The sequence below is a fragment of the Agrilus planipennis genome, unplaced genomic scaffold (assembly GCF_000699045.2).
Source record: "Agrilus planipennis isolate EAB-ADULT unplaced genomic scaffold, Apla_2.0 scaffold124, whole genome shotgun sequence".
NCBI classification, from domain to species: Eukaryota; Metazoa; Arthropoda; class Insecta; order Coleoptera; family Buprestidae; genus Agrilus; species Agrilus planipennis.
Window position 1 is genome coordinate 25,133 of NW_020438950.1, and position 16,849 is coordinate 41,981.

General features: G+C 33.4%; 1 protein-coding gene across 1 annotated transcript in view; it reads left to right on the plus strand.

Annotated features, from left to right (window-relative positions):
• LOC112904555 overlaps nucleotides 1–16,849 on the plus strand; it is a 45,436-nt gene that overhangs the window by 1,235 nt on the left and 27,352 nt on the right. Inside the window, exon 2 of the mRNA XM_025974780.1 lies at nucleotides 127–387. Coding sequence (XP_025830565.1) covers nucleotides 264–387 — 124 coding nt within the window. The 5' untranslated portion in view covers nucleotides 127–263. The remainder of the gene's footprint in view (nucleotides 1–126; nucleotides 388–16,849) is intronic.

Consider the following 16,849-nt stretch of genomic DNA (forward strand, 5'->3'; position numbering starts at 1 on the left):
TCCTACCAAAAACACACCTTAAGGGATTTCCTGAAAAATATTTATTTATAAATTATTTTACACTAAGAAATTGGCCATGTAGACCACAAGGATCGCTCATTGTCATTGGTTTGTTTTTGATTCCAGATGCCAAATGGGTCCTCAAGGCCGAATGAAGTTATTTCACGTGTTTTCTGGTCACGCTAGGATCGAGAACATGGTAACGAAAGGTCATATCAGCGGCAGAACATTATTAACTTCGCAAGAAAACGAGCGATGAGGTCATGCCCGAGCAGCACATGGACGTGGACTTCCCACGCACAGCGCAAGTGCAAGTGTACTTCACTGTGGGCACGCGCTACGAGACCGCCATCTTCCGATCGGACATACCAACTGAAGAGCTTAAAGGTCAGTAAATGCATTATTTATAATAAAAGGAAACAACAATAGTTGTCTGACCTTGAACACTCCAGATGAACTAATAATACTGTCTCAATAAAATGTCAGTAATAAGGGGCGGTTTTTTCCCCGTGTTGGTACAAATTGTGGCGGAAACAAAAATATAAAAAAAAACATTAAAATTAAATAACGGATAAAAGGCAGACGTACGTAGCCTATGTGAGGATTAAGAACTTAAGGAATGTAATGTCTTCAGCACAACTTCTTCCTAAAATTTTCCCAAAGCATCAGAATTTTGAAATACCTGAATCTCGAAATTCGAATGATATTCTGCTTTGAAATTCGGATATCTTGAAAATTTAATATGCTATGGCAATTCTGGGATCAAATTCGGATACTTCATTGGATAATATATACATCAAGAGCGATTACCCCTTTTTCGTTCAGTAATCATACCTAAGAATATTTCGAAGATTACATTCTTAGCCAAAAATGGTGGCAGGAGTATATTGACCAATGTTGAAATATGTACACTACGTTATGTATTTAAAGCTAAAGAATTAGAAGGCATTCATGGGATGTTTCTTTGTCCTCTTTGTAAGCTTCTAATACCTTCAATAGTCAATGTGAACAACTTTCATTCATCATTTTATGTAATGTTTAATCGGTGATACTAGCAAAACGGCAAGAATATATTTTGTATTATACAAATAGAAAATACGTTTGGATAAATAAAATACAAAATGCTTTTCTCAAAAAAGTATCCATTTAAATGCAAGATAAAAATAGGTATTTTTTATTTTGTTTTTGAATTTTAAATGTAAGTATTTCAAATAAATCACATTTGGTATCGCTACACCTCAATAACACGGATTTCAATTAACACGGTTCAAACGCGTAACACAGTTACACAGTATTCACAACACTAAAATAACACGATAACAATAATATATCATGGTGTGAAAATGGGGCTGCAATATCTAAAAGGAATTCTACTACTAAACGAAATTCCTGACACAACAAAATATTGCTAAAACACCGCATTCCAATAACACAAACTTCAAATAACACTTCGCAGAAACACAAACGAGGTGTTCATATAACATTTTCACTGAAATAACACGGTTCCAATACAACGNCCAGATTTATTATGAGATAACCGGAATATAAATATAATACAAAAATCGATGAACCTTGTATATCCCAATCACCCCACTCACGGTTACCTCACAAACTCGTTCATAGAAAATATACAGGGTACAATATACAGACATGTGTGACTATAATCCTTAACAACTATTAAACGAAATCCCTAACACAATAAAATATTGCTGCATTTCAATAACATAAACTTCAAATAGTACTTCGTGGAAACACAAAAAGGGTCTACAGTCATTACAACTAATTTCACATATCCCCGACTTTTCTAAGAATGGAATTTTATCCTTAGGGTTACCAAGGAGAGTTTGAATGGAGTTACCATTTGAACTGTAAGCAATCCGTAAACCAAGTTTTCGAAAAATACCCTCGAGTCCGCGAGTAAATCTTGGCTCGTATTACATTTATAAAAATAAACAAATTGTTCTTAACAATGACAACGGTCCTATCCCTGGATCTCCGCTATTTAGTCTAGTTTAATTGGAGTATATTGACCAATGTTGAAATATGTACACTACGTTATGTATTTAAAGCTAAAGAATTAGAAGGCATTCATGGGATGTTTCTTTGTCCCTTTTGTAAGCTTCTAATACCTTCAATAGTCAATGTGAACAACTTTCATTCATCATTTTATGTAATGTTTGATCAGTGATACTAGCAAAACGGCAAGAATATATTTTGTATTATACAAATACAAAATACGTTTGGATAAATAAAATACAAAATGCTTTTCTCAAAAAAGTATCCATTTAAATGCAAGATAAAAATAGGTATTTTTTATTTTGTTTTTGAATTTTAAATGTAAGTATTTCAAATAAATCACATTTGGTATCGCTACACCTCAATAACACGGATTTCAATTAACACGGTTCAAACGCGTAACACAGTTACACAGTATTCACAACACTAAAATAACACGATAACAATAATATATCATGGTGTGAAAATGGGGCTGCAATATCTAAAAGGAATTCTACTACTAAACGAAATTCCTGACACAACAAAATATTGCTAAAACACCGCATTCCAATAACACAAACTTCAAATAACACTTCGCGGAAACACAAACGAGGTGTTCATATAACATTTTCACTGAAATAACACGGTTCCAATACAACGCAAGAAGTGAAACAATTCTTGTATAAAACGGAATTATATAAATAATAAACAGAAAACACACAGAACTTTCGGTAATACCGCACCAATAACACGGATTCCAAATAACACGGTGTTTGTATATTAAATAGCATATTGCACTAAAATATTTCGAAGATTACATTCTTAGCCAAAAATGGTGGCAGGAGTATATTGACCAATGTTGAAATATGTACACTACGTTATGTATTTAAAGCTAAAGAATTAGAAGGCATTCATGGGATGTTTCTTTGTCCCTTTTGTAAGCTTCTAATACCTTCAATAGTCAATGTGAACAACTTTCATTCATCATTTTATGTAATGTTTGATCGGTGATACTAGCAAAACGGCAAGAATATATTTTGTATTATACAAATAGAAAATACGTTTGGATAAATAAAATACAAAATGCTTTTCTCAAAAAAGTATCCATTTAAATGCAAGATAAAAATAGGTATTTTTTATTTTGTTTTTGAATTTTAAATGTAAGTATTTCAAATAAATCACATTTGGTATCGCTACACCTCAATAACACGGATTTCAATTAACACGGTTCAAACGCGTAACACAGTTACACAGTATTCACAACACTAAAATAACACGATAACAATAATATATCATGGTGTGAAAATGGGGCTGCAATATCTAAAAGGAATTCTACTACTAAACGAAATTCCTGACACAACAAAATATTGCTAAAACACCGCATTCCAATAACACAAACTTCAAATAACACTTCGCGGAAACACAAACGAGGTGTTCATATAACATTTTCACTGAAATAACACGGTTCCAATACAACGCAAGAAGTGAAACAATTCTTGTATAAAACGGAATTATATAAATAATAAACAGAAAACACACAGAACTTTCGGTAATACCGCACCAATAACACGGATTCCAAATAACACGGTGTTTGTATATTAAATAGCATATTGCACTAAAATATTTCGAAGATTACATTCTTAGCCAAAAATGGTGGCAGGAGTATATTGACCAATGTTGAAATATGTACACTACGTTATGTATTTAAAGCTAAAGAATTAGAAGGCATTCATGGGATGTTTCTTTGTCCCTTTTGTAAGCTTCTAATACCTTCAATAGTCAATGTGAACAACTTTCATTCATCATTTTATGTAATGTTTGATCGGTGATACTAGCAAAACGGCAAGAATATATTTTGTATTATACAAATAGAAAATACGTTTGGATAAATAAAATACAAAATGCTTTTCTCAAAAAAGTATCCATTTAAATGCAAGATAAAAATAGGTATTTTTTATTTTGTTTTTGAATTTTAAATGTAAGTATTTCAAATAAATCACATTTGGTATCGCTACACCTCAATAACACGGATTTCAATTAACACGGTTCAAACGCGTAACACAGTTACACAGTATTCACAACACTAAAATAACACGATAACAATAATATATCATGGTGTGAAAATGGGGCTGCAATATCTAAAAGGAATTCTACTACTAAACGAAATTCCTGACACAACAAAATATTGCTAAAACACCGCATTCCAATAACACAAACTTCAAATAACACTTCGCAGAAACACAAACGAGGTGTTCATATAACATTTTCACTGAAATAACACGGTTCCAATACAACGCAAGAAGTGAAACAATTCTTGTATAAAACGGAATTATATAAATAATAAACAGAAAACTCACAGAACTTTCGGTAATACCGCACCAATAACACGGATTCCAAATAACACGGTGTTTGTATATTAAATAGCATATTGCACTAAAATATTTCGAAGATTACATTCTTAGCCAAAAATGGTGGCAGGAGTATATTGACCAATGTTGAAATATGTACACTACGTTATGTATTTAAAGCTAAAGAATTAGAAGGCATTCATGGGATGTTTCTTTGTCCCTTTTGTAAGCTTCTAATACCTTCAATAGTCAATGTGAACAACTTTCATTCATCATTTTATGTAATGTTTGATCGGTGATACTAGCAAAACGGCAAGAATATATTTTGTATTATACAAATAGAAAATACGTTTGGATAAATAAAATACAAAATGCTTTTCTCAAAAAAGTATCCATTTAAATGCAAGATAAAAATAGGTATTTTTTATTTTGTTTTTGAATTTTAAATGTAAGTATTTCAAATAAATCACATTTGGTATCGCTACACCTCAATAACACGGATTTCAATTAACACGGTTCAAACGCGTAACACAGTTACACAGTATTCACAACACTAAAATAACACGATAACAATAATATATCATGGTGTGAAAATGGGGCTGCAATATCTAAAAGGAATTCTACTACTAAACGAAATTCCTGACACAACAAAATATTGCTAAAACACCGCATTCCAATAACACAAACTTCAAATAACACTTCGCAGAAACACAAACGAGGTGTTCATATAACATTTTCACTGAAATAACACGGTTCCAATACAACGCAAGAAGTGAAACAATTCTTGTATAAAACGGAATTATATAAATAATAAACAGAAAACTCACAGAACTTTCGGTAATACCGCACCAATAACACGGATTCCAAATAACACGGTGTTTGTATATTAAATAGCATATTGCACTAAAATATTTCGAAGATTACATTCTTAGCCAAAAATGGTGGCAGGAGTATATTGACCAATGTTGAAATATGTACACTACGTTATGTATTTAAAGCTAAAGAATTAGAAGGCATTCATGGGATGTTTCTTTGTCCCTTTTGTAAGCTTCTAATACCTTCAATAGTCAATGTGAACAACTTTCATTCATCATTTTATGTAATGTTTGATCGGTGATACTAGCAAAACGGCAAGAATATATTTTGTATTATACAAATAGAAAATACGTTTGGATAAATAAAATACAAAATGCTTTTCTCAAAAAAGTATCCATTTAAATGCAAGATAAAAATAGGTATTTTTTATTTTGTTTTTGAATTTTAAATGTAAGTATTTCAAATAAATCACATTTGGTATCGCTACACCTCAATAACACGGATTTCAATTAACACGGTTCAAACGCGTAACACAGTTACACAGTATTCACAACACTAAAATAACACGATAACAATAATATATCATGGTGTGAAAATGGGGCTGCAATATCTAAAAGGAATTCTACTACTAAACGAAATTCCTGACACAACAAAATATTGCTAAAACACCGCATTCCAATAACACAAACTTCAAATAACACTTCGCAGAAACACAAACGAGGTGTTCATATAACATTTTCACTGAAATAACACGGTTCCAATACAACGCAAGAAGTGAAACAATTCTTGTATAAAACGGAATTATATAAATAATAAACAGAAAACTCACAGAACTTTCGGTAATACCGCACCAATAACACGGATTCCAAATAACACGGTGTTTGTATATTAAATAGCATATTGCACTAAAATATTTCGAAGATTACATTCTTAGCCAAAAATGGTGGCAGGAGTATATTGACCAATGTTGAAATATGTACACTACGTTATGTATTTAAAGCTAAAGAATTAGAAGGCATTCATGGGATGTTTCTTTGTCCCTTTTGTAAGCTTCTAATACCTTCAATAGTCAATGTGAACAACTTTCATTCATCATTTTATGTAATGTTTGATCGGTGATACTAGCAAAACGGCAAGAATATATTTTGTATTATACAAATAGAAAATACGTTTGGATAAATAAAATACAAAATGCTTTTCTCAAAAAAGTATCCATTTAAATGCAAGATAAAAATAGGTATTTTTTATTTTGTTTTTGAATTTTAAATGTAAGTATTTCAAATAAATCACATTTGGTATCGCTACACCTCAATAACACGGATTTCAATTAACACGGTTCAAACGCGTAACACAGTTACACAGTATTCACAACACTAAAATAACACGATAACAATAATATATCATGGTGTGAAAATGGGGCTGCAATATCTAAAAGGAATTCTACTACTAAACGAAATTCCTGACACAACAAAATATTGCTAAAACACCGCATTCCAATAACACAAACTTCAAATAACACTTCGCAGAAACACAAACGAGGTGTTCATATAACATTTTCACTGAAATAACACGGTTCCAATACAACGCAAGAAGTGAAACAATTCTTGTATAAAACGGAATTATATAAATAATAAACAGAAAACTCACAGAACTTTCGGTAATACCGCACCAATAACACGGATTCCAAATAACACGGTGTTTGTATATTAAATAGCATATTGCACTAAAATATTTCGAAGATTACATTCTTAGCCAAAAATGGTGGCAGGAGTATATTGACCAATGTTGAAATATGTACACTACGTTATGTATTTAAAGCTAAAGAATTAGAAGGCATTCATGGGATGTTTCTTTGTCCCTTTTGTAAGCTTCTAATACCTTCAATAGTCAATGTGAACAACTTTCATTCATCATTTTATGTAATGTTTGATCGGTGATACTAGCAAAACGGCAAGAATATATTTTGTATTATACAAATAGAAAATACGTTTGGATAAATAAAATACAAAATGCTTTTCTCAAAAAAGTATCCATTTAAATGCAAGATAAAAATAGGTATTTTTTATTTTGTTTTTGAATTTTAAATGTAAGTATTTCAAATAAATCACATTTGGTATCGCTACACCTCAATAACACGGATTTCAATTAACACGGTTCAAACGCGTAACACAGTTACACAGNAATAGAAAATACGTTTGGAAAAATATTTTAAATAAAATGCAAAATGCTTTTCTAAAAAAACATTTAAATGCAAGATAAAAATAGGTACTTTTTATTTTGTATTTGCATTTTAAATGTAAGTATTTCAAATAAATCACATTTCTGAGTAAAACATCCTTATGCTAACCAAATTAGTTCCGTAAAAATGCTAATTTTTCACCTGACATATTTCTCCAGAGTAACAAAGCGCAAGTTAAGTCAACGGTAATAGGAACAAAAGTTTGAAACAAAGGATAAAGATAAACAAGATGAACTGCATTTCTATTATACATACAATACAACGTGACACATGTATCAGACTCCTTTGTACATTGTACATCTAAAGCTTTCAAAGTAAAGAGGGCTTTGAGATATGGTTGCTTAGCTTTCAGCGAGCAAAGGTTTAACGCCATGCCACACCGCAGTGTCGTGAAATGATGCGTAATGTGGATTCCTCGGAGCGAAATTTCAACATCCATCATTAGGTAGGTAATATTTGAGCTAAGTAACGTACAAGCGAACTATTTTATTCGTAAACATCTTGTTAACGGCGAAGGGAATTTTAGCCGCTTCCCGAACGTACTGTTCTAAATATATACAGGGTGATTTGATAATAAAATATTCTAAAAATATAACTTCAAGAAGACACCACACAGAAAGTACTAGAATGTGCATATTTTGTATAGAATAACGATTCTTCTGTCATATAGAATTCCCATAACACGTTTGGAATACAACAATAGGTGCAAAAAAGGGTGGAATCATTATAAAACAAAAGACTTCCTAAAACATTCGAATTCTACTATTGTATAATTTGAGATGTATAGGCACTAGTAAAAATCTATTTTGTCTGGTTTAACTCTTTATTGTTAATAAAATGGGTGAAGTGCGTTGTGGACTCTATGTGTGTCTCGAAAAGAATGCCAACACGATGCGTGTTGCACAGGTAAAAAACCACCGCCAAGATGGCATACAAAAATCGATGAACCTTGTATATCCCAATCACCCCACTCAGGGTTACCTCACAAACTCGTTCATAGAAAATATACAGGGTATAATATACAGGCATGTGTGACTATAATCCTTAACACACAGGTTATGCAAATGGACTTTATTCGTGTAGATTAGTGTGTTCCAAACCAAGAATCGCCCCAATGAAAAATCTAATGCTACCGAGCTCAAACATTGTGTTATCATGGTTGGCATCTCCAATTAGGAACTTAAAAACATTTGTAGCCAATAAGGTCGCTAAAATTCAACGCAAAACAGAACAAAACCAGTGGCGTCAAGTTATTTCTGCTGAAAATCCAGCCGATTTAATTTGATAGACAATAAACTATGGTGGCATGAACCTTCATGGTTAACCATTGATTCTTCGCAATGGCCCAATCGAACAACAACAATTTTAAAAAACTAGTTACTCCCAGAACAGTGCAATTGTCATGCAACAATGGTTAAAACAAATTTATGGTCAATTTTGTCTTTAAAATATTCATAGTCACTGCATACATCCTTCGTTTTATCAACAATTGTAAATTCAAAAATAAAAAATTATTAACCAATTTATCTTCCGCAGAATTAGAACTAGCAATTCAGATAATAAATAAATCAATTCAACGCGAGATGTTCACTAGCGAAATAAGAAAATTAGACTGCAGTCAAGAATTAGATAAATCATGCTCACTATTATCTTTAAACTCTTTTCTTGATAACAACGGAATATTGCGAGTAGGTGGTAGGTTGAACAACGCCCATGNTTGTTACCGAAAAGTGCTTCGGACAACTACCGTGTCGTGTTTTGGCGTTGGGGTTTTGAGCTATTCTGTTTGTTCTATACATTATTCACATAACACCACACTAAAATAACAAGGTAACAATAACACACCATGATGAGAAAATGGGGCGGCAATATCAAAAAGAAATTCTACTACTAAACGAAATTTCTGACACAACAAAACATTGCGAAACACCGCATTCCAATAATCAGCTATCTGCGACGCGATGATGAGATCCAAAAAGATCGAAATCGCGATCCGCGTCTGGCAGTTTCGACAGAAAACAGCACACTTCGAATTATTTTATTCAATAGAAGTTGTATTTATCAATAGTATACCATTGTAGTAGAGATTGATATAAAACTCAATGCAACACATAATAAATGTAAAACAGTAGCAATGCGTATATTGTTCTAAACGAAAAGAACGTCAACTGAAAATGAAACTATTACATTTACATAGTCAATTTTATTTCATCTTCTACAATAACTCTTTTCAATCCCGTCTCTTCGAATAACTGCGGTTATCTGTCGTTCAAAATTCGTTGCATTTTCGTTCTACCGTTCCGAAATAATTTTAATGCAGCGTAATGCTCTTTTATTCGTAATAGCTTTACCCAGAAAGTCTTTTAAATCGCCATTCATATATGTACAAGCCATTGTGCATAATTTTCGTTTCCTTCCGGCGGTTCTATGAAAATCGTTTAACCCAGCTGCATTTGGGGTTATTTTTGCTTTATAAAAGGAACGCGAAATGAACTTTATTCCCGGTAGGCACCAGAGACAAAGGCACCAGCCAGAATAGGCTTCTGAATAACTACTCGTTTTGTTTTCAAATGCAACGTATGTAATTATCCATGTTGCAGAAGCTTTCAAGTATGAAATGAAGTTTATCCTAAGACATATATGCACCAAAACCAGTTAAATGTGAATAATTAGCAGCTACAGGATTCATTATTCACAACTAATTCATACGATCTTAAAACATTAACTAACTCAGTCAGTTACGACTTACAATCTGGTACAAAGCCAGAAGGAAAGGAGGAAGACCTCTTCAGAGAACTTTTTCGCTAGATTTTCCACTCATCATCATAAGGTCGTCAGTCCTAAGGCTGGTTGGACACGTACCTCCACTCCTTCCTATCCTGACCTAATCGCTAAAACTAGAACAACCCGCATCCTTAACTATTTGCGCACAGTAATCTAGTCTCTGTCTACCTATACTCCTCTTAAATCCTGTTTCTGCCTTTAACATGTCTCTGACATACCACATCCAGTTTATTTAAAGCTATATCTAACTCCTCCTTGCCAGATACTAATACTGCCATAGCATCTGGAAATCTAAACTTACTAATCTTTTGCCCCTGTACATCTATTTCTACATTTGTACTGTCTTTCATGATGTTCTCGATGTATAAATTAAAAATTAGCGGTGGCACTGTGCATCCCTGTCCGACTCCCTACCTAATATCTACTTCTCTACGTTGCAGCCTCAGATCTATAACTGTCTGTTGCTCTTTATACAAACTATCACTCTTCTATCATTGTAACTCATCCCTACATTTTTAAGTATTTTAAAATCTTGTCTTATTTCACATTGTAAAAAGCTTCTTCTAAATCTTTCTTTTTCCTATCGCTTTCTCAATTGTTACCCGTAAAGCTAGAATGACCTCCTGCGTTCCTCTGTTTCTTATAAATCCAAATTGACCTTCACCTAATAGTTCTTCCGCCCTTTTTTCCATCCTCCTCTATACAATTCTAGTTAAAATTTTTGACGCATGGGAGGTTAAGCTAATTGTTCTAAAAGCTTTTCCACCAATGTCTTCATATTACTAGTGATGAGTAAAGTAGGACCATGACCAATACTGTCTTCCTTATTCGATCTTGGTCTTCGTCTTGCTCAAAAATACTTCTAGTCTTAGTCTTTTAATAATTCTTCTAAGCACAAATTTTTCTATTTACCGACACGTAATTGAGTTAAATGCTGAAATTTTCTGTAATACGAGGGTGGATTGATAAGTTTCCGGCCTAACCAAGAGATGACGCCACTAGGCCTACCTTGAGGTGACATTCTATAGTACCATCCTTGGATAGCTTGTAGCTATAGTTTCAGCCCGATCTCCTTGCTAGTGTAGGTTTGACAGCACGCTGAACAAGACGCCTCTGTGGTTTTCGTAAAAATGGAAAAGCAGGAAAATCGTGCTGTCATCAAATACTTTTATTTGAAGGGGTTAACGCCGAAGGAAATTAAAAAAGAGATGGACTCAACACTGGGGACATCCTCCCCGTCATATTCAACCGTTAAGCAGTGGGTTTCCGAGTTTAAAAAGGGTCGTGTGAGCACCTCTGATGGGCCTCGCTCAGGACGCCCCGTTGAGGTCACAACTCCAGATATGATCGAAAAAATTCATCAAATAGTGCTGGGAGACCGCAGATTGAAAGTGCGTGAGATAGCTGAGACCTGTAAGATGTCATATGAACGTGTGCAACATATTTTGCACCAACATTTGCATATGGAAAAGCTCTGTGCAAGATGGGTGCCGCGTTTGCTAACAGTCGACCAAAAATTGATTCGAAAAAACATTTCTACCGCAAATTTGTCATTGTATAAGCGTAATCCAAGCGAATTTTTGCGTCGATTCGTAACCGTTGACGAAACGTGGGTCCACCACTACACTCCTGAAACCAAAGAACAGTCTAAACAGTGGATTGGACCAGGGGAACCAACTCCAAAGAAGGCAAAAACAATTTTTTCGGCGAACAAGGTTATGGCTACTGTTTTTTGGGATGCAAGAGGTATTATATACATTGATTACCTTGCAAAGGGTAATACTATCACTGGTCAATACTACGCAGACTTATTGCAACGTTTGAGCCACGAGGTGAAAATTAAACGACCTCATCTGGCGAAGAAAAAAATCTTGTTTCATCACGATAACGCACCAGCGCACACGTCAATCGTTGCGACGGCTAAAATCAACGATCTAAAGTTTGAATTGATGCCGCACCCTCCTTACTCTCCAGACCTAGCCCCGAGTGACTATTTTCTGTTCCCTAATCTCAAAAAATGGCTTGGCGGTAAGAGATTTGCGGACAATGAAGAAGTAATCGAAGCTGTAAATGGTTATTTTGAGGAGCTTGACGAATCAGTCTATAGAGATGGCATTAATAGACTGGAACACCGCTATGAGAAATGTATCAGCCTTGGAGGAGATTATGTTGAGAAATAAAAAAAAAAAATTTTTAAAAACCTTGTTTTTCTTGGTCAGGCCGGAAACTTATCAATCCACCCTCGTACATGCGAGCTTCTTATGACTTTTAAAGAGAAAATAGTGTCGATAGTTGTGAAAGTTATAAAAACCTCAGAACCTGCGCTTCCTCCGATGCATAAATTGACCTTATAGCGAAAAAATAGTGTACGGTACTTAAAAGAAGTAAACTTAAAAAAAAAAATTAGTTTGTCTATAGACAGACAGACATAGGAACAGAGAACACTTACTCCGAAGACTTTCTTGTAAATCCCTTTTTTCAAAAATGAATGAATGTTTCGTGACGTATTTTATGAATGATCCCTAAGTACACTAAACTTCAAATTAGTGACCTTACTAAGATTCGCATTTTTTCTTTTGAAATACGGACAAACGAGAAAATCGTCTTACTTTTATGTGAGAAATTTTGTAGATTAAAACTGTATACTTTGTTTAGTTTCTGTAGCGATGTGACCTTCAGTTTGACCGGCGCAAAGTAGAAAAGAACAGCACTAGGCCAGAAAAGGTAGGAGACAACTCTCGGCCAAACTCTTAACCGGTGAGGAGCACATAATCCGTACAGTACTGCACGGAAAAATTGACCTATTTATCCACTACAATTGCATTGCTCAAATGTGCTGTTATTGGTACCAATTACTACTGAAAATATCAACGAGATGTTTATTTATATTTGAAGACATCTTAAAGGCTTTAACGATTGTTTTCGACCCGCACTACTATTTATGTTTGAACAAAACTTTTGGCAGGTACTGTATGAAAAAGTATGTTTAATGAACAAAAGTCGAGAGTTTAATGAGCTTTTTTCTCCCTACCTACGATTTTACCAGTGCGCATCCAAGACATTGGAAGGGGCACATCGCTAAAGAAAGTAAATGAAGTATACCTACTTTGAATTTATTCAGTTGTACATGTTGCACTTATTAGCATATCCCACATTAAACATCGATTAAATGCTAGACCACTTTCCCGTCGACTAGCAGTTTACTTTGAAAGGATTTTGAAAATTTATACTGAGGACAGGGACCGGCAGAAATATTACCATTGGGGGTTATATTTCATGTCCATTTTCTTAGTGCAAACATTCCCTTCACAGCCGTGCGCAGCTATCTAACACATGGGTACGGAATAATGGAAATAAAGTCGATTTGCACGAAGCAGTCCAGATATCAAAGATACTGCCAACAAACAGATATTTCAAAACGGAAACAAGAACAACAAATTTATTAATAAGACGCATTTCAAATTAACAATCGTCTCAATTTTGTTGAGATCATAATATTTATCCGGTTTATTTTATTTTTGATCAAATTCGAATCAACAAAGATGTAGGTAGGATTTTAGATTCTGTCTTTTATTTATTTATATTGAAAATAAAATTTTGGAATTTGAATTCCAAAAGATTTATTTATTTGTTTTAAGTCGCATTAACAACAAGGTCATGAGCGACCATACATTGATTGTTTAGTTTCATAGTGTTATTGCTTGTAAAATTAATTATTTTATAACTTTTAACATTTAATAATTTTAATATCTGTAACTGTTCTTGGTGTCTATTGAATTCATTTAAGTTCCATTGAATCAGCGCCATTTCTATTTGTTATCTACTTCTGCCGACGATTCATTTGATGAGTCACTATAGTTTATTTTGAGTTTTTTAATAAGCTTTGTAAGGTTGTTTTTCATTGACTTCGAGATAAGACTAGAGTATAGAAACTTTAACATTTTTGTGACAGCAGCTACATCTTTGCCATAGTTTTCTACTATTGAACTTGCATCTGTTTTTCCTTTCGTGTTTTCCAGGAGATATTTGAATTGGGAGAAGTTTTAAGGGGTATGTGGAACTGGATTTATTAAGGATGGCTTCTAGATGCTGAAGGTCCAGTAGTGCTTCAGGATGCTATGTGTCTTTCTTCTGTTTCTTTTTCATTGGGACTTTGGCTTCTTTTGGTTTTGCAAATTTTTCTTCTGGGGTTTCTGGTTGAGGTGCATCTCTGTCGGTTGGAATTGATTCATCACTTTGGCTTGTAGTTGCTACTGATAGTGGTCGTTTTTCAGTAATAATAAAACGAAGTAAACGATTAATTAAATGAGAAATACCTAATGCTGCCCAATAATCTGTTCATTTTTCATCACATTCAATATTTTTTTCCCAGGTAAAAGGTTCAGCAACGTATATAGTTATTTGAAAACTATCCACTTAGACGACAAGAAGAAAAATACCTTTACTTGACAATTGGATGCAAATACAAAAACTCCCTGAAGAATGATAATTTCAGACTTTTTTCCTTGACGAAATCTGCCAGAAAAGCTACCCACTTCTTACATTTTTATTGTTCACTAGTTAGATAGCCCTTCAACTGAATTTTTCTTGGTGCAGAAAGGAAAAGAGTTTTCATAGTAGACTCAAATTATCACTTACTGTAAGATCTCAAACCCAAATATATCTGAACTAGCAGCGAAACTCGGCGTTGCTGATTTCAGCTTTTTGAATGATGACAAATAGCATCTAAACCCAAAAAGCTACAAACCTGCGGTTTGAATAATTCGTTTTAGCACGAATTACCGTATCATTTTTGCTATGGGCAAAATGGGTACGTTGTTAAGAGCCGAAAATATCGAAACCTACTTTCGATAATCTTAGAAGACTAAAAACTTTTTTTTCAGATGAAATAACCCATAATAAATAGGACTTTCGATGCGAAACTAAAAGCCCTTTCTACCGATAAAAGGTTTTAAATATAATATAATCTATTATTTCTGGAAAACTGTTAGAGATAAATATAAATATCAATGGAAAGGGCTTTTAATTTCGCATCAAACGGTACCATTTAATATGGGTCATTCCATTTGAAATGGAACACCCTGTATGACTGAAGATATTTTCTGTATATGCACCATATGATTACAGACCACTTTTATAAGTTATAAAAGAAACCGCCTTAGGTGGAACACCCTTTATAATCGTGTGGTCCTAAACAATGCGAAGAAATTTAATCTTTTAAAATTTTAACGTGTTATGCAATGTGGGGAACAGTACAGTATAAATAATAAAAACAACCTCCCTGCGCTGTCAGCCAGGAAGGTTATAATGAAACTACTCTCTATATTCAACATAAACTTCACAATAGAGAAAATGCAAACTCCATTTTACGCTCTGTAATTAATTTAATTAAAACCCTTTTGACGATCAAACGAATAGTCTAAAGTTACATTTTTATGATTTTAAGTAATTTTAAAAAATATATGTAAGAGTTGAGGCCTCAGGGACAGTTTTGTTTGAAATTGTCTTAAAATGAAAGTAATGAAAATTGTTTCTGATGTCATAAACTATCCATTGTGGAAGTTTCTCTAGTTCAGGAACAAAGTTTATTTCTTTGTCGACATTCAGAATTTATACGGTCAAGAATGGCTGCTACGCCCCAAGAGAACTATGTAGAACTGGGATGGAAAATGGAATAATTTAGTTGGTGAGTCATTGACAAAGCGTCTCTATAAAATTTGAAACAGCCCAGATTTATTATGAGATAACCGGAATATAAATATACCATAAAAGAATTAGATAGAGTATCTTACACTTATGTTATATTTATATTATTGGATGACCACAGAACGGGAAAAACGGGAATTATCAGGGAATTTACTACAACCGGTAATACCGTGGAAATATCTCTTAATATTTCGGTTATGAAACTGTTCATAAAATATTTCAACTCATATATTTTTAATATAAAATAATCAATAGTAGGGTATAAATAACTTATTTTACTAATTATTAATTTTAATCATTTAATGTTGTTTTCTTCGTCTTATAATTCATTAATGTAGAAACTTCTCCTAATATCCTAATACAACGAAGGATGAAGCTCCAGTAAACTGCAAACAGTAAAAGTCACTATTTTTAAGAGGTAAATATGCAAAAGTTTGTCGCTGCACAACCGAAGGCAAAGGTTCATGGAATTCTGAGCTACCTCTAACTGCTGGAAATTTATTAATTTTGTTCATGATCTTCGGATAATCTTGAAGAGTCTAATCACATCTTACCCTTTGCTACTATTCCAGGAAATAATTTTCTTCCGCTCTCTAATTAATAAGAAACACAAACAAAATGATAAATGGAAAAAATAGCAAGGAACTAATTAAAGCCAGTAAACCGAAAAAAGAATCAGAAGCTTCCTTGTATTTATTGTAGAAATTATACGTTAGTTAAAAGAACAACAGCATTAGAAGTGAAGCCGTTTATAAAATTCAAAGAGGAAACAAAAAATACATCGATGAAAAAATTTTTACTTAAAGCTATATCAAAACTTAATTGTAAAATAAATACATATCCAAAAGTGTGGAAAATCTCGAATCAAATTTTACAGAAGTTTCACTTGTATAGGGGGGTAAGGTGGCATTCCATGAGTTTAACGTCTAACGCTGTTTTAATACTTTCAACCAACCGAATT